This window comes from Coffea arabica, chromosome 1c, assembly GCF_036785885.1.
Source record: "Coffea arabica cultivar ET-39 chromosome 1c, Coffea Arabica ET-39 HiFi, whole genome shotgun sequence".
Classification (NCBI taxonomy): Eukaryota; Viridiplantae; Streptophyta; class Magnoliopsida; order Gentianales; family Rubiaceae; genus Coffea; species Coffea arabica.
Window position 1 is genome coordinate 24,740,661 of NC_092310.1, and position 27,978 is coordinate 24,768,638.

Here is a 27,978-nt window from a genome sequence, read left to right on the forward strand (position 1 = left end):
CGAGGGAGATCCCTAAGGATCTAGCATTGGACTAGCCCATATCTATGAATTCCTACTAGCGTTGGACTAGTGTGGTGACGTGCATTCATCCATCATATTCATCTACGACTATAGAAAGCAAGTAGACATGCCAATCGCCTATAAACACGTAGAACATAACACTTAGCATGCTCGACTAAATGCAAGAGCCTAATAAAGCAAATTAACACATAGCAACAAAAGCAAGCAACCAAGCTAATGAACCTATTACATTTGCTAGCTAGGCACACGTCTTCAGTAGGTCTTCATTAAATGCTCTCCAAGCCCTATCTATTACAAGCCAAGAGGTGTACACATACCCCAAAAACTTAATGAAAGTAAAGTAAATGAAATAAATGAAAGGAATTAAGGAAAGGCAAGGAAAGCAAAGTAGACATGCAATTCTCACTTAGCACATTGGATCACGTAGAGGAAATAAAACCAAAGAGATAGAGGTTACCTCCCTTGAGTTGGAGCCTTAATGGAATGAAATTACTTATTTACCCTCCAAAAATAAAGAAAAGGTCAAGGCACCAATTTAACTTGAGAAAATTAAAGAAAATATGCAAACACGGACTCACTTGATCATAAAGCCCTTAAAATCATGAATTAAGTGCAATTTAAATGAAGCAGGGTAATTAATTGAAGCACTCAAACAATGAAAAGTTGTAAAACTAAAACTGCCAAGGACCAAATTGAGGAAATTATTCAATTGGTTGGGTCCTAGTGAAACAAAGGGGAATTAGAGGGGTTAAAGGGCAATTTTTGAAAGCCATTTGCATGCAAGCTCCATGCAACTACGCGAGAAAACTTCTGCAATCAAAACAAATAAATGAACTGCTGCAACTTTTTATAACTTCAGCAAATCCCTTTTCCCGCAACCATGTTCATGCCATTTCCTTATTCAATTTAAATACATTCATGCAAACAAACCAAGAAGAAACATGCTGGAATTATTATCTAAGCAAAACACCATAGCTTGGGACCGAAAAGGAAGAAAACAATAAGACAAGGCCGTGAGTTTCTGGTTCGGCAAACTGAAATGCGTTTTCCAGCAAGTACTTGGGCATGATTCAAATGTTTTTTAAACCCAAACACACAAACTCAGCACCAAGCTTTCCACTTCTTTCCTTCAACACAAGATTAAGCTAGCAAAGGATGACTAAAAAACTAGTTTTGTGTGCTGTTGCGGGGAGCAGGGAAGACAGCAAAACATAAAGATGAAGTGCAGCTATCAAGAACCCAGAAAATTTTTGCAGTCTAACATTCATTATGCTCGCCATGAATGCACGCAATGGACAATGCAATCAAGGGAGTCTAAGAAAAAGAAAACTGGCCAGTTGAAATGTGTGAGAACCCGTAATTTTCATTTTCTAAATTTCTCGTATTTTTATGGCTTGTTTTCTGCATTTTCGTGATTAGAAAAATTTCTAGATAATTTTAAGGAGCAGATATAATTTTTAGATGCTTTTTCTAGTATCGAATGTATTTTGAGAAATTAAGAGCGTATACCGGACGTGGGACCCACTAGTGCGAAAAGTTCGGAAAAATTCGACCAACTAGGTTAAGTTTTAGATATTGGAGTTAATTTATCGGGTGTTAAGAGATAAGTAGAGGTTGCAATTTGGATTGATATGAGAGAGACAAGTTAGGTAGGTATTTAATAAAAGGTGACAAGTGTCACTTGGCTATTGGTTGGACCATTTGACTACTATTGCATGTCTTACCAATTGACTTAAATATCTTAAAAATTCACCAAAAATCCCTCATTCTTCTCTTCCTCTTGGCCGAATCTCTTAAGCAAGGAAAGAAAGAAAACTCTTCAAGATTTTGGCTTCCATCTTGCTTCAATCAACTTACTCAACCATCCAACCTTGATTTTGCTCCATAAAACCACTTAAGGAAGTGTTGGTGAGTTGTTGTGTGGAATTATTTGGAAAGCTAAGGTGACCAATAGCTCTCTCTCTCTTGTTTTAAGGTAAGTTGTGAAGAACCTCCCTCCTCCTTTAATTGATGCTTAAATCATGCTTAGTGGTAGTAGAAGATGCAAGTTTATGGATTAATTCTTGATTTGTGGTTGAAATGATCAAGTTTTATTATTTTTGGGGATTTTTCTGTTTTAATATAAACATGATTGTGTGGCTATCTATGATGATTGAAAATGGTCTATAATGACTTAAGGAGGTGGGAAAAGTGATTAATTGCAATCAATTTCTGGTTTGGAAGAAATTTCAGAAAACTAGGGTTCTTGAGGGAGCATTCTGTCCGAAATTTTAGGTCCTAGATAGAGGCCGAATTGGCCTTGACTTAAAACATGAAAGTTGTAGGGAATGCCATTTTATAGGTGTCTAAAATATTTCAGGTCAATCGGAGTAGTGTAGAATGAGATAAGTCCAAATTACTATTGCTGTGCTGGTTTTACCCGAATTGGAGAATTGTGCCTGTAATTGATTGTTTTGGCTGGAATTGCTTCTGAATTAGTTGTTAAGGCCTTCTGATGAAATTTATCCCTGTTTCTTAGCTTTCATCTGGCTTTGGAATTTCTGGATTTGGACTTGTAGAGCCTGAGTTATAATGTTTCCGCTAGAATGCGTTTTGGTGAATCTGTTTTACGTTTTTGATGTAGTATCTTGCATTTTTGACCTGTTTGCACTCAAAACTGGGTTGAGTGACCTTCTGTGATGTTGTAACCCTGTCCTTTAGCTTCGAAATGGTGGGTCTTGTACCTTCATCCGATAATCATAGTGAAATTGGTGCCATTACCGCAAAATGAGGACAAAAACTGTTTTTTCAGGGCCAAAACTAGTTACATTTCCGAAATTTCTGGTTTCCTTTAATGTTTGTATATGCTTATGGAACCCTATTGGGGTCATGTTTGGCCTTGGTTTATGACTCGTTATTGAGTCTCATTGTATTTGTTTGCATGTTTTGGGACGTGACCGTGGTGCACAACGTTCTTTTGACGGAAGTGCATGAAACCACATTTGCGAGCCTGGTGAGTGTACTACTCACTTGTGTGCTATTATATGGCTTTGATATTTGAACTTGAGATGTTGAATGTTAATTGATTGACGTGAGAGTATACTTTATCACTCTCACTTATTGTTTCGCATGTTATTGGAAAGTTATTGGAATGTTATATGAAATGTTATATGAAATGAAATACATGACTTGGCGTCGTTTGGACGAGTCTCCAACGACTACAAATGTTATCAATGAGCTCAACCCCATTGGTAGTTGATTGAATCGAGCCGGCGAGGGCTTGGTCGTGCCAATTAATGAACCTTGGGTAAAGTTATATGGAATCTTGTAGTATGCGAGACTCTCGATTCTGGTATACTCGAGTAACACCAAAGTGCAAGTGTTTGGAGTTCGGGCCCGGTAGGGGGATGTTAGGTGGAAGGAGTGGAAGTAAAGTGGAGTCTACGGTTGGTTACCTTTGAACATTGACGGAGGGTCAATGACGTCCGATCAAGAAATGCAAACGAGGAAAGGGCTCTTGAGAGCCATCTGTATCCTTTTATCACCACCCTTAATGTGTGCCTTTGTTTACTTTTGGCGAATTGAAATGAAAAGCTGTATGATTACATGAACTTGGTTGCTTAAGTGATAGTATCTCACTGGGCAATTAGCTCACACCGTTCCTTTTGTTTTCCTTACAGGCATATGACTACTTTTGGAATGATTCTTGCTAGATGGTTGCCGAATGTGCTAAATGAATGTCTCTTTTGTATAGCCTATGAATCGAAACCCTAAATGTACCTTTAGGGCCGTTTCACTTTTGATTTTGGCAAACCATACATGTAGTAACTTTTGTATCACTTTTGTATGCCATTTTGGCTTGTAAACACTAAATGTTATGTTGTATATGTATTTTGATGTTTGACTGGGTTCTGACGGGTCGGTTACTATTCATGGCCGACTCCGGATTTCAATTTTTTTTATTTTGGATTATTTTGGCCATTTTGACTTGTTTACGCGCGTTATAAGTTCCGGAACGCAATAGATCGCTCTAAACTGCACTAGTAGTCCTGGCGAGAGCTGGGCAGGCAGTCCGCTAACCCCTTTGGTTCGCCTTAGGGGAAGGTGGGGCTGTCACAAAATGCATTCATACATTTCTGCCGCAGCACTTTGACCCAACTCAACTCATGAAACTTCGTGAACAAAAGAAAGGAAACCAAGATCTACGGCTCATGTTACTTTAGTTTTCACGGCCGGAAAGAAATTGAGTTAATCCGTAAGTTCCCAATTTGTCCAAATCCAGCAATGAGAGGAAGTGAGGTGAAGGAGAAGGGAGGCATCCAACAAACATTCTCGGACACAAAAATGCAGAAAATTAGCGTGAACTGGCTACTCAAATATGCAAAATCGAAACCAGACATTCCAACCCATTTCCAAACCAAGGAAAGCCATGATATCTAAGCCTTTCATTGCTAAAACCCATCATCAACATCGCAAAAACATAAAACAGCAATCAGGGAAGCATTAAGAATCCCAAACATGACAAAAATCATAAAGCCGAAAGCTTTTGGCAGATTTGAAGACTAATCATCGACTAAAGAAGGCTAGAAATGATTCCTTTACCCTGGGTTTCATGAACTATAACAATACACGATCCAAACATAGAGGTATAGAGACGGAACCAGTTACCACACGGGTTTCTACAAAGAACTAGAGATGAAACTACAAAGAAAGGAAACAAAACATGCGTGCACAAGGAGGAAATTCATGGATCAACCCATTTCATTTTTATGAAGGAAAGAAAACGCAAAAGCTGATAGCTTTTAGTTCACGAATTCCCAATCAAACAAGTTCAAAAACACAACTACTGAAGTTACGCTAACACAATGCATTCTGCAGACCAACAATGCATTCCGATGACCCAGATACTAGTCGTGCTAACACACAAGAAGCCCACGTTCCAATGTTTAGAAGAAATAGACAAGAGCAAGGTTTAGGACTACCTCTTTTGCTGCCTTTAGAGTTAAATCGCCGTGGGTATGCTCGGATGAACCAGATCCACCGAACCCAGGTCGCAAGCTTTGACAGAAGGCTTTGAAGCTCCGAGCTTTAGGTCTGATTTCTGAAGACTGTCTCCTTTCTCTCCACAACCTCTCTTTTGCTCTCTGCGATTTTCTCAAAAAAAAAAAATCTCCTTTCTTTTCCTGGTTTCTCTCTTTTCCTGATTTTCTCTCTAGCCGTCAACCTTCAATCCTCCCCTCTCGGCTGCGGTTCCTTTTTTCTTTTTATATCAAGTTAGCAGCCCCAAAACCCTCCATTCAATGGCTACAAATCATCTCATCGTAAGCCCTCTCCCTTGGCCATCCGATTCATCAGACAAAAATCCATGAAAATGACATAAGTATTTTCATGCCGCATGCATGTGCGACTTTCCTTTTTTTTTTTTTTATAATTCAACACAAATAATATTTTAGATAATAAGAAGAAACCTCGGAATAAAAGATGGAAAATAAAATGCCTAACAACAATTTATGTTTGATTAATGATTTTCTTTTCTTTTTCTTCTCTTTTTTCCGATTAATAAATAGTAAAAGGAAATAAACATATTTTTATGAATGATTTTCTCTTTTGACAAATTTTAATATTCTTAAAACAATCTTGCAATAAAAATAAGTAGTTAAAAGGATAAAAACGAAAATAAAACTAACATAAAAATAAAAATAAAAATAAAAGACCATAATAATCTGAGACATACCAAAAGTCTAAACCTAAAATCATGGAATCAGATAAGAATTATTACTAAAATAACAAAGAAATAAAATTAGGACAAAAATAAATAAAATGAAATACAGAATAGTTAAAAATTTGGTGTCTACAGTTTGCCCCTCTTTGTCTGAGTTTTGAAAAAACTTGAGACAAAGAAGTAGACACCAAATACTTACCTGTGTTGTTTGGCCGCAAAATGATTCCAACGAACAGGAATTTAAAAAGAAACGGGACTGACCCGAACAGGAATTTAAAACGGGACTGACCCGAACAGGAATTTAAAACGGGACTGATCCGAACAGGAATTTTAAAACGGGACTGACCCGAACAGAAATTTAAAACGGGACTGACCCGAACAGGAATTTAAACGGGACTGACCCGAACAGGAATTTAAAGGGGACTGACCCGAACAGGAATTTAAAACGGGACTGACCCGAACAAAAATTTAAACGGGACTTCATTGGGGAGATTTAAACAATAAATTGAGTTCTTACCTGGGAGTAGTTCAAACTTTTGTACCAAGAGGGAGATTTGATCTCTGTAGCTGAAGCGATAGCTGATGTTGTTTCTTATGATCAAGTTTTGCCAATAACATTATCACTTCGTCTTTGCCTATTGGGGAGCTTTTCCTGACATCGATTTAGGTGCGAAAAGGAGAGTGGTTGTTTTCGTTTGTAAACGCAACGTTCCTGCAAGAAAAGAAAAAAAATAATGGACTTGCCACCATCATTTGATCCGGTTTGCCTTGAGAATCGTGTAAACATGAGTCTTGTGATGCTTTTGCCTCTGTTCTGCGGCGTCTGGCTTAGCCGAACTTGTAATTTTGAAACCTTTCAATTCTTGAGACTGAATAAAGTACGTATTTACCACGTCACCAAATCCATGTAGCAGCTTTGTTGCATTTTACTCACTTTAATAGATGATTAGATACCCTATCCTTGCACAAACCTTAGGGTTTATCATCCATTCGAATCCAATAGTGAAAGAAATGCATGAAAAATTTGTCATATAAAAATCAATGATATATGCAAGATGATTTCCTATGTCAGGCAAAGATGAGCATGCAAAAGAATGCATACAACCACAAGCAGTCGAACACAAATAATCGAGAGAAACCAAGAGGTTTATAAAGATACATTTTGTAAAAGAATATTTGTAAAGAAAAATACAAATTTGGCCAACGAATATCATGTTCAAGCCTTTGGATATATTTGCTTCGGAATTCGATTCTGGCAGAAGTATCACAAACATGAGGAAAAGTCTAAATGAACCAGGTCACCAGCTGTTCCTTCTCGTGCTCGTCTGTTGAGAAAACCTGCCTTGGCGCCCTTTCGGGTTTTCACCAAGGTTGCCCCCACCCCTTTTTTCTTTTTTTTTCTTCTTTTTTGTCTTTTTTTTTGAGGCGCCCTTTCGGGTTTTCATCTAAAGAACAATGAAATATCTCGACCATGATCAATTCGGAAACATGAGTTAAAAATTTCTGGCATCAGTAAAATGCACTTCCCTTGTGAGATTAGGCGAAGGCATTATAGGCATCACTTGCCAGTTGATTAACAAATTTCCTAATAGAAATACCACAAGTGACGAAAGCCAGGACTTTGGGCTTTGTAATGAGGTCAGGTGGGATGTTTTTCAAGAAAAGTTGAGGCTTGAAAGCAAATTTTGATGCGAGGCGTGAAATAACTTGAGATTGCACTATTTTGAAATCGTCTTCAATTTTGAACGAAACTGAGGAAAATTTACCTCTTTTGATCGAATTTTCTCTCTTTGCATTTTCTTCATTGCATTTTCCTTACTTTTGTATTTTTCTTTAAAAACTAAATTTGCCCCAGTGTGGGGTTCTCTTTTCTTTTTGATCATCTCTCTTTCAACATAAATTTGCCCCAGTGTGGGGTTTGCAATTCTCAGGGGTTATCAAGCGAAAATTTGTCAATTCTGATGGCTCAAAGGGGACAAGTAGAGATAAAATGTTTTAAGTGTAAAGGAAGATGGCCTGACTTGCATTTCGCCGTTTGCATGAATTTCTAAAGAAAATTTGCATGATCAAATGAAAAACTTCTTGCACATGTCCGAGTTGATGGGTTGAGGGAATGTTCGTCTATCCATTTCTGCCAAAATAAGTGCTCCGCCAATTTGGAGCAAACTTGCCTTTAGCTTCATCTTGCATTGGCAAAATCCGCTTTAGTACTTTGTCACCTTCTTCGAATGCACGCCGATGGACTTTTTTTGTTGTAAGCCCGGGCCACACGTTTCTAATAGCACTGACCATGACAGATAGCATTGAGCTCTTTTCATCGATCAAAGTCAATTGCTCATGGCGCTGCTTCATCCAATCAGCCTCCTCCAATTTAGCTTCCATGAGGATTCGTAGCGAAGGAATCTCAATTTCAGCTGGTAATACAGCTTCCATTCCATACATGAGTGAATATGGCGTTGCCCCAATCGATGTCCGGATAGAAGTCCGGTACGCCATTAATGCATAAGGCAACTTTTCTTGCCAATCGCGATGCCTTTCAGTCATTTTGCGGATAATCTTTTTCAAATTCTTGTTTGCGGCTTCTACAGCTCCATTCATCTGAGGCCTATAAATGGCAGAGTTGCGGTGTCTGATCTTGAACTGCTCGCAGAGTCCATCTACCAGGTCATTGTTCAGGTTCTTAGCATTGTCTGTAATAAGCGTTTCGGGTACTCCAAAGCGGCAGATGATGTGATCTCTCAAGAAATTGGCAACTACCTTCTTCGTTACATGTTTGAATGACTCCGCTTCAACCCATTTAGTAAAGTACTCAATTGCCACCAATATAAATCGATGTCCATTTGAAGCGGGGGGATCAATTGTACCAATCACGTCCATACCCCACATTGAACAGGGCCATGGGGCGGTCATACTATGGGTGGAGCGCGTATAACGTCACCGTGCATTTGACATTTTATACATCTTCGGACAAAATCTATACAATCACGCTCCATAGTAATCCAGAAGTATCCGGTTCTCATGATTTTCTTTGCTTGTGGCCATTCATGTGAGATCCACAAATGCCACTATGCACTTCTTTCATCATATATTGAGCTTCTTCTTCATCAATGCACTTTAAAAGGTTCAAATCTGAGGTTCTTTTGTACAAAACTTCTCCACTTAAGAAAAATTTTGAAACCATTCTACGCAGAAAACTCTTGTCTTTTGTACTAGCATGCAGAGGGTAAGACCCAGTTTTGAGAAACTCCTTAATGTCATTATACCAAGGAATATTGTCAGAGGACTTGTCTACAACCCAACAGTGGGCAGGCTTGTCTTGAAGTTGAATCTGGATTGGTTCGATCCTCAATTTATCTGGATACTGGATCATAGAAGCTAAAGTGGCCAAAGCATCAGCAAATGCGTTTCGGGCTCGCGGGAGATGTCTGAACTCCAAATTTTGAAATTGCTTGGCCAGAGTGAGCAGACTACAATGGTAGGGCAGAATTTTTGAATCTTTGGTTATCCACTGCTTCAAGGTTTGGTGCACGAGTAAATCTGAATCATTGAAAGCTATCAACTCTTTGATTTCCATTTCTAAAGCCATTTTGAGACCAAAAATGCAGGCTTCATATTCAGCCATGTTGTTTGTGCAAGCAAATTGCAATTTGGCAGCGGCAGGGTAATGCTTCCCTTCGGGTGAAACCAAAACAGCTCCAATTCTAGCTCCGAGAGAATTCGAAGCTCCATTGAAGAAAAGCCTCCATTCAGGGCTTTGCTCACTTATATCGTCTGTGGCGCCTATAAATAAGACTCTCTCATCAGGGAAATAAGTATGAAGTGGTTGATAATCATCATCCTTTGGGTTCTCTGCCAAATGATCAGCTATAGCTTGCCCCTTGACAGCCTTTTGTGAAGTGTAAACAATATCGAACTCTGAGAGAATTATCTGCCATTTAGCCAGACGTCCAGTTAGCATCGGCTTCTCCAAGAGATACTTCAAAGGATCAGATCGGGAAATAAGATAAGTGGTATGGCTCAACAGGTAGTGTCTCAGCTTTTGAGCTGCCCAGACCAATGCACAGTAGCTTTTCTCAATGAATGAATCATTAGCCTCATACTGCGTTAACTTTTTGCTTAGATAGTAAATGGCTTGCTCCTTCCTTCCAGAGTCATCATGCTGCCCGAGGACACAACCAACTGCTTCTTCAAGCACAGATAGGTACATGATTAATGGTCGACCCGGCTTGGGTGGCACCAAGACTGGCGGATGTAACAAATAATCCTTGATCTTATCAAAAGCTTGTTGGCATTCTTCACTCCAATACAATGGCACATTCTTTCTCAACAATTTGAACAACGGCTCGCATGTGGCAGTTAGTTGGGCAATGAATCTCCCAATAAAATTGATCTTCCCTAAGAAACTTTTCACGTCCTTCTGAATTTTCGGCACTGGCATATCTCGAATTGCTTTGATTTTCGCTGGATCTATCTCTATGCCTCTTTTACTAACAATGAAGCCCAACAATTTACCACCTGGTGCCCCAAAGGCGCACTTTGCAAGATTTAGTTTCAAATTGTACTTTCGCAACCTTTCGAACAGCTTCTTCAAATCAACCAAATGGTTCTCTGCCCTTTTAGACTTGATTATGATGTCATCCACGTAGACCTCCATCTCCCAGTGGATCATATCATAAAACAGGGTGGTCATTGTCCTTTGATACGTAGCTCCGGCATTCTTTAACCCAAAGGGCATCACTCGGTAGCAAAATGTGCCCCAAGGGGTGATAAAAGCAGTCTTCTCCCTATCCTCTTCTGCCATCAAAATCTGGTGGTATCCAGCGAAGCAATCACAAAAAGATTCAATCTCATGCCCAGCGGTATTGTCCAGGAGAATGTGAATATTTGGCAGAGGAAAATCATCTTTAAGACTGGCCTTATTGAGGTCTCTATAATCAACACAAACTCGCACCTCTCTATTCTTTTTTGGAACAGGGACTGGATTCGAAAGCCAAATAGGGTAATGGGAAACAATGATAATGTTGGTTTTGAGCTGTTTTTCAATTTGCTCTTTTATTTTGAGGCTCATATCTGATTTGAATTTTCGGGGTTTTTGCTTTACGGGTGGAAAAGTAGGGTCTGTGGGCAACTTATGCACTACCACATCAGTTGAAATACCAGTCATATCATCATAGGACCATGCAAATACATCCTGGAACACAGTCAAGAATTCAAGCATCTCCTTTTTCTGCCTCTCATTCAAATGAATACTAATTTGCACCTCCTTAACTTCATCTTTAGTGCCAATGTTAACCTTTTCTGTTTCTTCCAGGCTCGGTTTTGGTTTCTCCTCATATTGTTCAAAGTCTTTTGCAAAAGAATCGAATACCTCCTCATTATCACTCTCGCTTTGGAGCTCAGATTCCCAGACCTCCAAGTTGTGAGTGATATAGAGATTGCCATTATTGAATTCCAGAATAGTGATATCCAAAGGGTCAAATAGTTTTATTTTTGGCCATCTGAAAGAATTAACGAATGTGGGATAATAAGCAAACAAACATACAACAAACAAATGAATAAGCAATATGACCAACGAATAAACAAAACAACATGACAAGAACCACTTGTGCATTTTCATAAAACCTTTGATTGAAAGCGAAAACAAAAGGAAAGCAAGCGGAAACAATATTTACATGTGCGAATTTTAGTCAAAGGCAAAGATGCTTTCATTAGCTATTTACAGATGCAGAAGTATTTTCATGAATTCGCATGAATGACAAACCCCTTTAGTTTTACCGAAACTCCTTCTGAATGGGCAGAAACTCGGATGTCCAATTGGAAATTGATCCTTCAGGGATGTCGGGAAACTCAGCCTCATCTGGGAAACTGTCTTCAAATGTTGCCCCAACGAACAATTGGGCCAAACTAGTTTCGATTTCGTCAACTGGGTTAATCTCTGACGCGATCACCTCTGTTGGTCGTGGAAAAGTATAATGCAGTGGGGGAATATCAAAAGCCTTTTGCCTGCCTTCTTTCTCTGCTCTCTTGCATTCCTTCATTTCTTTGATGTCTTTAGCGGTTGGTCGGAAACCCAAACCGAATGAATCCTTTTTCTCCACAATTTCCACTGGTTTCATAATTCCTTGTAGATTACATCCCAGCCCTTTGTCAAACTCATATCCTCCGCGGATCATTTTCTTAGCCATCATGACACTGGCCTTTGACAGAGCTCGTTCCTCTTTTGTTATCCAACTTACGGAGACAATATCAGCTGTGCTATGAGGGGTCACTGTGGCGTTTCGGCTACCATCTTCTTCGGACCCAGAATCAGCAATTATGAAACAATCCTCCTCGGCAAAGATAGTTATCAATTTGTCATTTACTATGAATTTCAACAATTGATGCAATGAAGAAGGCACAGCCCCGGACTTATGAATCCATGGCCTTCCAAGCAAAATATTGTAAATACTAGGAAAGTTCATAACTTGGCAGGCTATTTGAAACTGTGCGGGCCCCATCTCGACTACTAAATCCACTTCTCCTATAGGTTCTCTTTGTGCTCCATCAAAACCTCTAACTATGGTCCCTGAGGGCCTTAGCTTGATATCTTGCAACCCTAGCTTTTCCAAGGTACTTCAAGGACAGATATTAAGCGCAGATCCATTGTCAATCAACATCTTTGGCAACATTTTCCCGTTGCACCTCACAGCTATGTACAGAGCTTTGTTATGTCCAATGCCTTCTGCCGGTAATTCATCATCAGAGAAAGTGATTTGTTTTGTAGATAATACATTCCCAACTACATGTGAGAAATTAGCAACCGAAATGTCCTTAAGGATTTGAGCTTTAGTCAACACTTCGAACAACGCATCCCTATGCATATCCGAAGAAAAAAACAGATCCAACATGGATATTTGGGCGGGCGACTTGCTTAGCTTCTCAACTACGTTATATTCGCTCATTTGCAACCTTTTAAGAAAATCCAAGGCTTCCTTCTCAGTAATTGTTGGTTTAGCAGGCAACTCGAGGCTGTTTGTTTGAATCGGAACGATAGCTCCAAACGGACTTGCAATTCTCCCTGATCTAGTGACCACTGACACCTCCTCTTTGACAACTGGCTTTCCTCCAATTTGTGTGACAGATTCATTGTAATTCCATGGCACTTGCTGCAAACTTAGAACAGGCGCCTGCTTTGGGAATTCGATGACCACTGGCTCCAAAGCCTCGCTCTCAGCTGGAGTGAGATCCAAAATAAAAGGTCTTTTATCCTCCTCAAACGGTTCATCTTCTATTATGAATGGTCGGTCTGTGACCCCAAACACCTCAGCTTCCCTTGCCAATTTTTGGGCTAGCTCGTCATACTCTGTGTCGTCCAGAATGACCCTAATGGTATTAGCATGTTCCGGCAAGGGGTTCCTATTTATATTCGGCCCTTGTGCCTCCATTTTCCTAATTACAATCTCTCCAACTTCAATCATATCTTGAACTTTATACTTAAGAGTCTTGCAATCCAAAGTTGAATGTCCGGGTGCCCCTGAATAATAAGCACAGACAGCTTGTGGGTTATACCAAGCGGGCATGCCATATGGATAGGTAGGAGGGGGTACCATACCAATTTTCCCGGCGGCCTTCAACTGGTCATACAATTGGTCTAGAGGCCTGCCTAAATTGGTAAATGTATGGCTAGGGGGTCGGTTGTAAGGTTCAGGAGGTTGAGGATGGCTGTAAACAGGTCTATTTGGGGGAGGAAATCTTGGGTTATATGGAGGGCGAGGTCGGTTTTGGGACGGATTTGGTTGAGAAATTTGAAAAGGAGCTAAAGGTGGGTTAGGATAGCTTGGGCGAGGTCGAGGGTGGTGGATATTGGTTGTATATACATGGTGCGGGTTTGAATAATAAGGGTAATGTGGTTGATAGGTTGGATTGTGTTGGTATCGAGATTTGGGTGAAGGGTTCTGGTTCCAGATAAAAGTTGCATCCCCCTCTTTCTTTTTAAACTGCGGCTTCTTTCCATTGCTTCCTTTCCCTTGCAAAGCTTCTACTTATGATTTTAAGGCAGAGATGTTAACAATTTTTCCGGATCTCACAAAATCATCATACTCTTCGAGTTTATTCACAATCGCAGCAAATGAACATCCGGTCATACGGAAGATTTCTTCAAAGTGTGGAGGATCATGCGCCTTTATGAAAGTGCGAACAATTTCATCTTCGGTCATCGGAGGCTCAACCTTGGCAGCTATCTTTCTCCATCTTTTGGCGTATGTCTTATGATCTTCAGATGGTCGCCTCTTCGTGCCTTCCAAAGTAGTTCTGGTCGGTGCTAGCTCGCAGTTATATTCGTATTGTCTGATGAAGGCATTGGATAGATCAAGCCAAGTTTTCACCTCCTCTGGCTTTAAGTTGGAATACCAATCGAGGGCGTCTCCTTCTAGACTCTCTGGAAATAACCTTAATGGCAAGTTTTCGTCATCCACGGGTCTGCCCAACTTGTTGGCAAACAAACGCAAGTGTGTCTTAGGGTTGCCTGTACCATCATATTTATTGAACTTCGGGGTCTTGAACCCTACGGGCAGCTGTACATTTGGAAACAGGCACAGATCATCGTAGTCTAACACCCCTTGTTTGCTTAAACTTTGGCTTTTCTTGATGAACTCGTCGAAACGATCCAACCTCTTAAGTAGCTTCATATCCACCGGGGCAGACGACTCTCCCACTTCTGGCTTGGTTTGAACAGTATGCTCTGGCACAATAGGCTCTGCGGTAGTCTGATAAAATGCTTGTGGATCCAGAGGCATATTTGGACCACCTTGAGGTTGAAATCCTTGCCCATAGGGAGGATAGAATGGAGGATTCTGAGTATAAGTATACTGCGGGTTGAAAACTCCCTCAAAAGTGGTTTGAATTAGAGGAATGACAAATGGTTCGGATTCCAATTGTTTGGCGGGCACAGGCTCAGGCTGCACTCCGCTAGTAATGAGCTCGTCGATCAACTTCTTTTGGGCGGCCATTTCAGATGCCATTTCCCCAAATTTAGTGAGTAATTCAGTCAACTGAACCCCGGGACTTGTGGCTTCCGGTTGGGTAGTTGCAGCGGTCTTATCAGACGATTCTGGCTGAGTACTCATGTCTACACGATTCCTTTGGGCTTTACATCGGGATCGCGTAATAATGGGGCTTTTCCGAGAAGCTATTTTGAAACTTTACCTGAGAATGCAAAAGACATCTTTAGATAAACCAATCGTTACTAGATTTCTGCAACTTATTCAAAAGAGAAAAAGAAAAAGACATGAGTTAGTAATTGTTCAGACAATTCAGATGCATGTCTTATGGGGGGACCGTTTTTGTGCCAAGGGTAGGCCTAGCATGATGCAAGCCTTCGGGGTAAAATCCTATTTCCAAACCTGTAAGTGAATTTAGAACTTTGAAATAGAAAGCTTCTCATAAAATGTGGAAGAGTTCAATCTTTCTTTACAACCTCGTCAATGGTCTTAGTAACCATGTTTACAAAATCCCTATATCTTAAGAGACTTGTACTTTTTGACTCTCTAGAGCTCCCTAAACTGAGCTTACGAGCTCCTTCCCTAATCCTATCAAGGGCGTCTATGGCTTCCTCTAGTTTCTCATTCTTCTTCTTCTCCCTCCTCAACTGCACTTGGATATCTTCTAAAGCTCTGTTGGCCATTATAAGCTGGGCTTGAGATTCCTCTAATTCTTTCCTTAGCTTCTCCATTTGTTCTTCGGGACTGGCTGATGCTGATTGTTGCCTTGCCCTATCATGTTCCACCCTCTGTTTGATCCATTCGTTGTACCCAGGCATAACTGCAGGTGCCATTTTATTTACCAATTCCAACTGCAAATTCTCAAGACCTTGCAAATTTCCCCAAACCTCTAATACCATGCTTCGACTCTCGGTCACCGTACCCAATCTGAGATCTTCAATCCCTTGTACCATAGGAATGCTTTGCGGGTATCCAAACTGTCTCATAACCCTTTGTGGAATATAGGCGACTAGACCATTAACTCCAGCTAGAGGGATGAAGTCATGTTGAGTGGTCCTAAAAGCTGGGTCCCTAACCTTGGTCCAATCTAAAACCCACTGCACTTTTTCTGGTGTCAAATTGTTGAACTCCTCAATAAACTGGCTTGACGACATCACGCGGTAGTAGCGGCTGACTCTGTCTCGATGTGAATCGATCCAATTCTCAACTGGGAGACAAGAACCCAAAGGGTTAAGTGATCTCTTCGCCAAATGTTCCATGATCCACATTTGAAGTACTAAATTTGAAGCATAGAAGAAATCCCCTTTCCTTCGGCAATTGGTAAGGGCTGAGAAGATGTCCGCTATGACAATGGGTATCAAAGTTGGTGTCGTTCCACGAATTCCTAAAAAAAGACTTTGAATCATGTTGATTGTTGCAAATGTCACCTTTCCATGCCTTTGAGGGAATAGCAATAAGTTGGTCAAAACCAAACCAAAAGCTTGAAAAGGTTTTCTTCCCATTGCTCCCTTGTTATAAAGAAATCGATCTGATGGCGCTCAAAGGACTCCTTTTCCCCAAACCGGTCATATAAAAACCTCAGTGGACAAGATCTAGCGTCTGGGTGTTGGTCTAAGCTATTGTTCCTCAATCCCAAAAATCTGCAAACCTGCTCTCTCATTCCTCTGCTCGGGTATATCATAGGACTGCCTTTTCCCGGTACTTGCAACAATCCCTCTAACTCTTCTAGTGTCGGGGTGAGTTCGTACATTCCAAACCGAAAAACTGAGGCATCCGGATCCCAATAATTGATCAATGCTTGGATAACAGACACGTTGGGTATTATGTCGACAAGGCTTGGTAGATGCCCCACATATTTGAATAGCCCTCCAATCTCATAAAATAGGTTATTCTTCCACTGATTCAGCTCTCGGGGGACTTGGTTGAGCATTCGACAATGCATCATCTAGATGGGGAATTCACTTAGATACCATTATCTTGGGATTTTACCCCTTAGGTTATTTTGCAAAAAGGGTAAACGTGCAGATCCCAAAAATAGGGTTAAGTACCCATGGGATCACAGGATTGGCTCATCCCTAATATGGAAATGCCTAAATGGCGTTCCTTCTAAGGTTTAATGCATGATGCCATTTATTAAAGCGATGTAAATGTGTGACAAATATGACCTAAAGGACATAAATAATGCATCGGGGGGGAAAGGATCTAAAAATGAAATGTACATATTGAAAATTAAATGCAATAACTGGAATTTAAACATGTGAGTTATCTAGTGGGTAAGTCACTAAAAGAGTGCCAAAGAGGCCTCTTATTGCTAAGGCACATGAATGCAAGCAAGAAAACAACAAAATGGTTAGTGCAATTGATAGTACACATAACATGTTGGGAACAATTAAGAAAAGAAATACAATAAAAGCAAGTAAAAGGGGTGGAACCCCTTCCCTCGTGCCTAATATGCTTAAAAAGGGTGAGGCTGACTCTAACCTAGGAACTTTAACATGGATGCATGAGGCTGGGGCTCACTAATGCAACTAGACTCGATAAGGTTTAAAAAGGTCCCCAAACCTTCAGACCTAAGGGAATGGGTCATCAATCCCAAGACCCTCGGTCGGTGGCTCGAGCGATCCCCTAGGTACTGCTATGGGCGCAGAGCACACCATCCACATACCTAGAGAAACCATTCCTAGTCCTACAAGGCAGTGTGGGAAAGAGCCCACGAAAATAAAATAAAATGGGATAACAGTAAATAAACGTGCACGTATGAAGTGTTCCCTATTTTGAGGGAAGGAGTTGAGAACCAACGCAAAACTCTAAAGGTGACACCCCCCCCCAAATGCAATGCAAAGTGCGAGATAAAACAAGTAAAACATACATCCAAGCAACCAATCATACATATGTGAGTGAAGGAGTAGTTTGATATGCGCGCGAGGCAAAAGGTCCTAAAATGGAAAATGCAACCCTAATATCCAAATGCTACGCATAACAAGGGTAGAAAATGGAAAAGAATAGCTAAATCAAACGCTTGGACGCACTTAGGAAGTCCCCAGTGGAGTCGCCAAGCTGTCGCGCCCCACTTTTTGATGGTGTGAAAGTAGTGTGTAGGAGATGTATGTGAACGTGTGTAAAAGTGAAAATAAAAAGGCCGTGGGATTGTGAAATGCGACGGTTTGGCCAAACAAAGGGTTTTAGGTAGAAAAGGAGTCGCCACTTGGTATAGAGTTAGGGTGTACCAAGTCACCCAAAAAGCGATTTTGTTTTTGGAAAGAAAAGTAAACAAACCCTTTTTAAATAATTTTTAGGTCTACGTAACCAAAGAAAGGGATCGGGGGTCACATTTGATAAGGGAGAAGGCAAAGGCAAAGCCTAAGGCACTAGCCAAAGTATGTGTGACTTAGCCAAAGCTAGTTGCGTGACTTAGCCCTTCTTTTCCTAATTCTTCTACCCAAAGTATGTGTTGCATGTTGGATATGACTAATGGATGCGAAAAAGAGAAAAATGCAATCCTAAATCTAAAATGTCTCTTATAAGGCTTTTTGGTCCCAATCATATGAGTTGTGATGGCCAATAAGGAAAACTCTCATAGAGGTCACGGGTAATGCAAATGAAGACCCAAATATGAGTGCAAGTGTGAAAATGTAAGAAGAATGCAAAATAAAATAAAAATAAAAATACAAATGTAAGTGCAAGTGTGCAAGTGTAAGAAAAGTGCAAGTGTGTCAATTGAGAAAATGAAGGTGTTTGTGTTCAAGTGGATGAAAATATGGTATAATGGTAGTAAGTGCATATAAGTGCAATTTGGGTGCAATTTGTGAGGTAGAAAATAAATAAAAGAAAAAGAATGTGCAAACATGGCATGTGGATTGCGAAAAATATAAGTAGTGAGAAAATGTGGATAAAAAAGTGAGGAGGTGATATGATAGAAATGAAAATGTATGAACCTAGAGGAATGCATCAAGTCGGGTACGGGAATGACTCCTAACTTCACGACTTTAATTTTCCCTTTGATTAGAAGGAAGGACTAGCGTGCTAAGGCTATTTTGTAGCCACACTCGCTCGTTTCCCTTACCGAAAGGGGACTCTCAAGCAAATGTACCCTATAACTAGCATGAGGATGCAAAAACCTAAGATGAAAGGGAAAGGATGGGAGGGGCATACCAAATGCTAGAAAACTAAGAAAAATGCATGAAATGTAGTGAGACATGCAAGTATGTACTAACGAGGGAGATCCCTAAGGGTCTAGCATTGGACTAGCCCATATCTATGAATTTCTACTAGCGCTGGACTAGTGGAAAACGGGACAATGAGCCACAACTAGCGTTGGACTAGTGTGGTGACGTGCATTATCCATCATATTCGTCTACGACTATAGAAAGCAAGTAGACATGCCAATCGCCTATAAACACGTAGCACATAACACTTAGCATGCTCGACTAAATGCAAGAGCCTAATAAAGCAAATTAACACATAGCAACAAAAGCAAGCAACCAAGCTAATGAACCTATTACATTTGCTAGCTAGGCACACGTCTTAAGTAGGTCTTCATCAAATGCTCTCCAAGCCCTATCTATTACAAGCCAAGAGGTGTACACATACCCCAAAAACTTAATGAAAGTAAAGTAAATGAAATAAATGAAAGGAATTAAGGAAAGGCAAGGAAAGCAAAGTAGACATGCAATTCTCACTTAGCACATTGGATCACGTAGAGGAAATAAAACCAAAGAGATAGAGGTTACCTCCCTTGAGTTGGAGCCTTAATGGAATGAAATTACTTATTTACCCTCCAAAAATAAAGAAAAGGTCAAGGCACCAATTTAACTTAAGAAAATTAAAGAAAATATGCAAACACGGACTCACTTGATCGTAAAGCCCTTAAAATCATGAATTAAGTGCAATTTAAACGAAGCAGGGTAATTAATTGAAGCACTCAAACAATGAAAAGTTGTAAAACTAAAACTGCCAAGGACCAAATTGAGGAAATTATTCAATTGGTTGGGTCCTAGTAAAACAAAGGGGAATTAGAGGGGTTAAAGGGCAATTTTTGAAAGCCATTTGCATGCAAGCTCCATGCAACTACGTGAGAAAACTTCTGCAATCAAAACAAATAAATGAACTGCTGCAACTTTTTATAACTTCAGCAAATCCCTTTTCCCGCAACCATGTTCATGCCATTTCCTTATTCAATTTAAATACATTCATGCAAACAAACCAAGAAGAAACATGCTGGAATTATTATCTAAACAAAACACCATAGCTTGGGACCGAAAAGGAAGAAAACAATAAGACAAGGCCGTGAGTTTATGGTTCGGCAAACTGAAATGCGTTTTCCAGCAAGTACTTGGGCATGATTCAAATGTCTTTTAAACCCAAACACACAAACTCAGCACCAAGCTTTCCACTTCTTTCCTTCAACACAAGATTAAGCTAGCAAAGGATGACTAAAAAACTAGTTTTGTGTGCTGTTGCGGGGAGCAGGGAAGACATCAAAACATAAAGATGAAGTGCAGCTATCAAGAACCCAGAAAATTTTTGCAGTCTAACATTCGTTATGCTCGCCATGAACGCACGCAATGGACAATGCAATCAAGGGAGGCTAAGAAAAAGAAAACTGGCCAGTTGAAATGCATTCATACATTTCTGCTGCAACACTTTGACCCAACTCAACTCATGAAACTTCGTGAACAAAAGAAAGGAAACCAAGATCTACGGCTCATGTTACTTTAGTTTCAAGGCCGGAAAGAAATTGAGTTAATCCGTAAGTTCCCAATTTGTCCAAATCCAGCAATGAGAGGAAGTGAGGCGAAGGAGAAGGGAGGCATCCAACAAACATTCTCGGACACAAAAATGCAGAAAATTAGCGTGAACTGGCTACTCAAATATGCAAAATCGAAACCAGACATTCCAACCCATTTCCAAACCAAGGAAAGCCATGATATCTAAGCCTTTCATTGCTAAAACCCATCATCAACATCGTAAAAACATAAAACAGCAATCAGGGAAGCATTAAGAATCCCAAACATGACAAAAAACATAAAGCCGAAAGCTTTTGGCAGATTTGAAGACTAATCATCGACTAAAGAAGGCTACAAATGATTCCTTTACCCTGGGTTTCATGAACTATAACAATACACGATCCAAACACAGAGATATAGAGATGGAACCAGTTACCACACGGGTTTTCTACAAAGAACTAGAGATGAAACTACAAAGAAAGGAAACAAAACATGCGTGCACAAGAAGGAAATTCATGGATCAACCCATTTCATTTTTATGAAGGAAAGAAAACGCAAAAGCTGATAGCTTTTAGTTCACGAATTCCCAATCAAACAAGTTCAAAAACACAACTACTGAAGTTACGCTAACACACAATGCATTCTGCAGACAAACAATGCATTCCGATGACCCAGATACTAGTCGTGCTAACACACAAGAAGCCCACGTTCCAATGTTTAGAAGAAATAGACAAGAGCAAGGTTTAGGACTACCTCTTTTGCTGCCTTTAGAGTTAAATCGCCGTGGGTATGCTCGGATGAACCAGATCCACCGAACCCAGGTCGCAAGCTTTGACAGAAGGCTTTGAAGCTCCGAGCTTTAGGTCTGATTTCTGAAGATTGTCTCCTTTCTCTCCACAACCTCTCTTTTGCTCTCTGCGATTTTCTCAAAAAAAAAAAAATCTCCTTTCTTTTCCTGGTTTCTCTCTTTTCCTGATTTTCTCTCTAGCCGTCAACCTTCAATCCTCCCCTCTCGGCTGCGGTTCCTTTTTTCTTTTTATATCAAGTTAGCAGCCCCAAAACCCTCCATTCAATGGCTACAAATCATCTCATCGTAAGCCCTCTCCCTTGGCCATCCGATTCATCAGACAAAAATCCATGAAAATGATATAAGTATTTTCATGCCGCGTGCATGTGCGGCTTTCCTTTTTTTTTTATTATTATTATTTTTTATAATTCAACACAAATAATATTTTAGATAATAAGAAGAAAACTCGGAATAAAAGATGGAAAATAAAATGCCTAACAACAATTTATGTTTGATTAATGATTTTCTTTTCTTTTTTTTTTTCTCTTTTTTCCGATTAATAAACAGTAAAAGGAAATAAACATATTTTTATGAATGATTTTCTCTTTTGACAAATTTTAATAGTCTTAAAACAATCTTGCAATAAAAATAAGTAGTTAAAAGGATAAAAACGAAAATAAAACTAACATAAAAATAAAAATAAAAATAAAAGACCATAATAATCTGAGACATACCAAAAGTCTAAACCTAAAATCATGGAATCAGATAAGAATTATTACTAAAATAACAAAGAAATAAAATTAGGACAAAAATAAATAAAATGAAATACAGAATAGTTAAAAATTTGGTGTCTACATTTATATCATTGCTTCTAAACACATATTATTTCTCACCTAAAATTCACTCTTAAGCACCAAATTTGATCCTTGCTCCGTACCAGATAATTACACTACGGATACACGTGAAAACCCTAACTTGCTCCAACTTAAAAACGAAAAGTGAAACCCTACTTTCTAGATTCATTTGCACTTATTGTGGAATGATTAGGTAGTAGGGCTATAATAAAATCATATGTTCCAAATAAAAGGAAGTCTTTAAGAGAAACGTGAGGGATTTTACAATTCCAATGATTAAAATTAGGGTTTCTGTAACGACCCCACCTCCCCCTAAGGCGTACCAGAGGGTTCGGCGGGCCGCCTGCCCAACTCTCGCCGGGACTCAGTCGTTCGCTACAGTCCTCAATCAAAAATTGAAATAAATCACAAGAATAAATAGGGCATTGATCCGAACTTAAAGCGAAACTTATATACATTGCCAACCCAAAAGAGAATATAAACATCAAATATACAAGGGTTCTCAATCCTTCATACGTCCAGCCCGTGCCAATCACTAGGCGAGAACCACTACAAAAGAAACAAAAGAAACAAAACTAGATTGGCTAGTCTATCTCAAGCTCACGTCCTCGCTCGCCTTCCCCTGTAAGGAAAACAAAACTAAAGGAATGAGCTAAAAGCCCAGTGAGGTTCCGAACACATAATCAGATAATCAATCCAATACATTAAACATGGAGTATCAATGATTCAAGAAACATTTACAATGGAAAGCGATAGTAACACATTCATTAAAAGGATACGGCTCACAAGGAGCAATTCGTTATTTCGTTCATTCGTTCTCCTGACATTTGGCCTTATTCCTCCAATCATTTGAAAATGCATTTTTCGCTTATCAATAAACCCTCGTTCGTTCGTTCGTTCATTCATTCACCACCGTCCTGGCCGTTGGCCAGTCTCCACCAACCTACAGGGTAATACTCGAGTATACCAAACGTTCACCCAAGTCCCTAATCGCCCGACCGAGTCCGCTTCTGGCTCGAGACGACCGGTAACAAGGGGCAATGGCCAGTTCAGCCCAAAAGGCTTACATTCATGCGCAAGTAACATTTCAATCATTAAATCCTTGAAAATTGCACAGTTATTTAGGTCGAGTGCGATAAAGTACACCCTCGCCTAGAAAGCTCGTTTTGGAAATCATTAAAAGCACTTAACACATTAGCAAATGATAACAACAAGCCATAGAATCAAATAAGGAACACTCACCTAGAAATGTAAAATATCGTGCAAAATATCCTTCCGGATATTACCCTTAATCACCAATGAAACCTAAGGTTGAACAAGAGAACATATTACAGTTTATCGAGCAAAACATTTAAGGGAAACAAAGAAACCCGACTAATTAGGAGTAAAACGTGTAAAGATGACTTTCAAGTAAGAAGAGGGTTGTTAGAACCCAAGGATGAAAAATCATGTTTTAAAATGGAAAACCGGTCATGGTATTGGCCTAACAAAAGTATACAAGTCCGAATCAGGTGTTCTTAGAGGCATTTGAAAGCTAATTCAGAATGCTACAACTTTCATGTTTTGGCAAAACACTAAATCATAATGGATCCTAATCAAAAAACGGGATAAACTGGACTTAACTGATCACACGAACTGCTTAGGAAATACTTAAAATAGTAAGGGTATTTTGGACTTTTCACGACCTACATTGTTCAAAACCCCTAATTCTGTCCGGTTTTGGATCATAGGGTTAGAGGCCGAATTGGACTTTGCTCAAAACATGAAAGTTGTAGGTATTGATGAGTTTGAAGTGCCTGCAAAATTTCAGGTCATTTGGATTAGTGTAGAGTGAGATATGTCAATTTTACTGTTGCTGTTCTGGGTTGATCAGAATGCGAAAACTGCGTTTGTATTTGGCTATTTTGACTGGAATTACTTTGGATTTGGATGTTGGTGTCTTCTGATGAATTATAGAGGAATGTCTTAGCTACCATATGCCTTTGGAATCAATGCATTTGGACTTGTATAGACTGGGTTGGACTCATTACAGCATTATGTGATTTGCAAACCTGTTTTGGTAATTCTGGTTTCGTATTTTGCATATTTGACCTAGTTGTGCTAGATTTGGACTGAGTGGCTTTCTACATTGTTGTAGCCCTGTTTCTTAGCTTCGAAACGGTGGGTCTTACACCCCCATCCGATAGCCGTAGTGAATTTGGTGTCATTACCGCATATTGAGGTCAAATACGGTTTGTGATCCTGTCTTGCGATTCTGGTATAGTGTCTTGCATTTTTGACCTTGTTACATTCAACATTGGACAAAGTTTCCTTCTTCAACATTGTAGCCCCTTAAGTTCTGGATATTCCTGTAAATTTTCAGGTTAAACGGATTAGTATATCCTGAGCTATAAACGAAATACTCAGACCTGTTTTGACCATCAAATTCTGTTATGTTTTTGGAAAGTTTATGACTGGAACTTTGGCTTCACATTTGACTGGGTTACATGCTGTTTGGGCTTGCGACCAAAACATCAAACTTATAGCCTTATATCAGAGCTTTCTAACGCCCTTGGAATTTCATGAATCGGATTTATAAAACCTGAGATATAGCCGAGCAAATAAGGCCTGGCCGTGAAGATGACCATTTTCTGGTCAGATCTGTTTTGGTCCTGATGACCAATTTCCGTTCCGAATTTGGATTGCCGACCTTCATGAAAGTTGTTCCATTTGGAATGAACTATCTAACTGCCAATTTTCAGCTCTTTTGACCATGTGTAGCATAGAAAACAGTTTGCACTCAAAACTGACCATTTGTGCATTGGCCAGATTTCGTAAGTGATTGTGTTTGGTTCATTTGGGACTGAAGCCTCCAGTTTCAGTTCTGGATGTCTTCATAATAGTTGTTGTTCATCCTTTAAGCTTCGATATGGCATCTCATACGCCTTAATCCGATATTCGTAGCTCAACTTATGAGTGAACTAGAAACGAGTGTCAAATCTGCCGTTTCCGCTAACGGCCGTTTCCGTTTCCGTTCGTCATATTTACGTACGCATGTCGTTTTGCCGTTTTGCTTGTTTTAGGCACGATAGTAGCCTTTTATGATATTATGTGACACAATCTTCTATTTCAGACGGTGGTGAGCTGGGCGGAACTTGTGGGGCCCACTACTAGCTGTTCATTTCGATCCGACTTCGTACTTTTGCTATTTCAGTTTCTGGATAAGTATTCAGGCCAGTTTGGTGTGTTTTCTTTGTTATGTGTTTGAGATATGTGAAAGGGGTACTTAGGCGAGGGTGTACTTTATCGCACTCGACCTAAACCCTAATTTGAATGTATAATTGTACTTGGCATATGTATATGAACCTTTTGGAACCAAAACCCTTGAGCTTGTGGCTCGGGGCGACTTTCGAGTAAAGTTTGTGAAGTTTGCAAAGTTTGTGAGTTCGTGGGCCCGATCTAAGACCTGTTTGGACTATTCGAGCCGGTTAGGGCTTGGTCGAAGTCAGTCCAACTTAGTCTGAGGTCACCAAGTTTGTAGGTTCATGTTATGAACCAATTTTGTGAATCCGGTTCACCGAGAAGGTGACCAAGTTTGTGACCCGAGCTTGTGACTCAAGCTCAAGTTTGTGATTTCGTTCGCCCGGGCAAGTTTGTGAGGTGACTGGCCAGTGAGGGTGATAAGGTGTCGGTGGGTGTACAAGTGAAGTTCTACGGACCATTGAGGGTGGTCGACGGAGTGTCGGCAGGAGATCACGCATGGCATATGAATTGGCTTTGGAGCCACCTGTATCCTTATTATGTGATGTTACTTTTCTGCTTTTGCTTTACTCTTACTGTGTAACTGTTACGTGAAATTTATGCTTTCGCCCCTGTTTACTTACTAAGCATATAGCTTACCCCTTTCCTTTTGTTTTCCTTAGCAGGGGCCGACGCGGGGACTTTTGGCTCGTACACTAGTATAGTTAGATTGGCTTGTTATAGTTGAACAGTTAGAATGTTTGTTTTTGTTTTGGTGGTTTGTATAAGAACCCTTCTTAGGGTCTATCTTCTGCTGGTTGTGGTTATAGTGTATTAGAGTGGTTTGACTCGAGACTTTTGAAGATGTAAATATAACTTTTGGGATTGTATATAGTGTATATAGTGCTCTTTCGATCTATCTCGTTTTATTGCTTTAAATTTTGAGTCCTGGCGCGAGCTAGGCAGGCGGCCCGCCGATACCCTTGGGTTCGCCCTTGGGAGAAGTGGGGTCGTCACAGTTGGTATCAGAGCCTGCTTCGCATGGTCTCTGCGCGGAGTGAGCTTGGGCTGTGTGGTGAATGGGTATGAAGGATTAAGTGCTCGTTCGAGCATAAGCTATGAACCATGAAGTGTTATAGGTCTTCAATCTTTCTCATGGTATCTAAGGACCATAGATAGGTATGTCGGGTAGGAAGTTCGATTTGTAGATGGTTTACTCTTGGGACTGGCCAGCTCGAGATATGAACTATTTTATTTCGGATTCTTGTGCCCGAATACTCCAGAATTGAGGCGATGCAAGCTACTAGGTACTCGAGACTTGTATCTTGGAAACATGAACAGGCTTTGTCTGACTAGAATGAGCACAAGAGGTCAATGGACATCTAGTTTGGATAGTAAGTGATGTGAGAGATCAGACGGGCTGATACTGGGACGACTTCACCTTTTCCTTTTGGTTCGCCCGCATATTACTACCACCTGACATTAGTATATGTGTTTGTGTACATGGTTATCTCTCCAACTTGATATGTATATGTGTACTTGCTTGTCCGTCTTTTGATATGGCATGTTATGTGCGATATGTTATTTGTGTAATTGGTATGTTGGATTTTGTTATTGTAGTCAATTTACTGCATTCATTCATTAAAGTACCCATTTGGAAAGAAAAGAGAGAAAGAAGGGAAAACTATATATATATATGTATATATGTGGAAGGAAGACATAGTTACGGACATGGTCATAGCTGTGGAACAAAACGAGGCCGAGAGTCAAGAGAGGAAAGGGAAGAAACAATAGCTGAACGAAACATGGACCGAGAGTGCCACTTGTGTTCAAGAATTGATTATGACCCATTGTTTTGCCCGACAGGCTACCATCTGTGTTCCAGCAATTTTGTGAGATGGCACATTGGGTTGAGATGTATAAGGAAATCGCGGTTCTTCGAGACGAAATAGAAGTCCAAAATAAACTAGTCGCATACTGGGAAGGGCGATGGAAGCACGAGTATTCAGAGAAAATTGAGCTCTTGCACAAGAACTTAGAGCTAAAAAGGAAATACGAAGGGATTTCCGGGGAGGCCTTAGCAATGGCACAGAGCACTACTTCTATGGGGGTTCCAGAGAAAACTCAAAGGACAGAAATTTCAAGGCCGCAAGTGAAGACCTTCCATGCAAAGAAAAGGAGCGCATCTCTTGAGAGTCAAAGGCCAGAACCGAGTAAGCGAGGTAGGTCATCTGCTAAGAAGGGTCGTGGAGCGGGTGGTGTGACAATTTGTGGTTATTGTAGAAAATCCAAACACATTGAAGTGAATTGTTGGAGAAAGGGGAGGAGATGTCTGCGCTGTGGGAGCGCCAAGCATCAAATTGCTAATTGCCCGGGTTTATTGCACGAAAAGAAAGGAACCCAGCCGCCAACCCAGACCGACCCTGGACCGTCAACTAGAGAAGAGACTGGAATGAAGAGCCTCGTTTCTTTTAAGAACGTGGAAGGTACAGGCTACTGGTTACTTTAGATTTGATAGATTCCATTCGTAGAAATTTCGCGGACGAAATTGTCCTAAGTGGGGGAGATTGTGAGGCCCCAGTCCGTTCGTAAGTCGATATTAGGGTTATTTGATATTCGGTATGGAAAATAGGGTTTTATGGCTAGGAAGGAAACCCTAATTCGGTTAAGCTTGAAAATCCTAGTTTACGTA

The 27,978-nt window shown here is 40.2% G+C and overlaps 1 protein-coding gene across 1 annotated transcript; it reads right to left on the minus strand.

The window, feature by feature from the left end:
- Positions 1-12,336: 12,336 nt before the first annotated feature.
- On the minus strand, positions 12,337-14,721 carry LOC140005051 (uncharacterized). The gene is made up of 2 exons (XM_072045151.1): positions 14,232-14,721; positions 12,337-13,235 (listed from the first exon to the last, which is right to left on the minus strand). Exons 1-2 carry the CDS (start codon positions 14,719-14,721, stop codon positions 12,337-12,339), a joined length of 1,389 nt encoding a protein of 462 aa, XP_071901252.1.
- Between the last annotated feature and the right edge of the window lie 13,257 nt (positions 14,722-27,978).

What these genes read in the sequence shown, in the direction of transcription:
- LOC140005051 (XM_072045151.1), bottom strand. Translation starts at nt 14,721, where the DNA reads ATGGCATCTGAAATGGCCGCCCAAAAGAAGTTGATCGACGAGCTCATT. An exon ending in GAAGTTCAATAAATATGATG is followed by an intron (nt 13,236 to 14,231) that starts GTACAGGCAACC and finishes CTTATTATTCAG; the next exon opens with GGGCACCCGGACATTCAACT.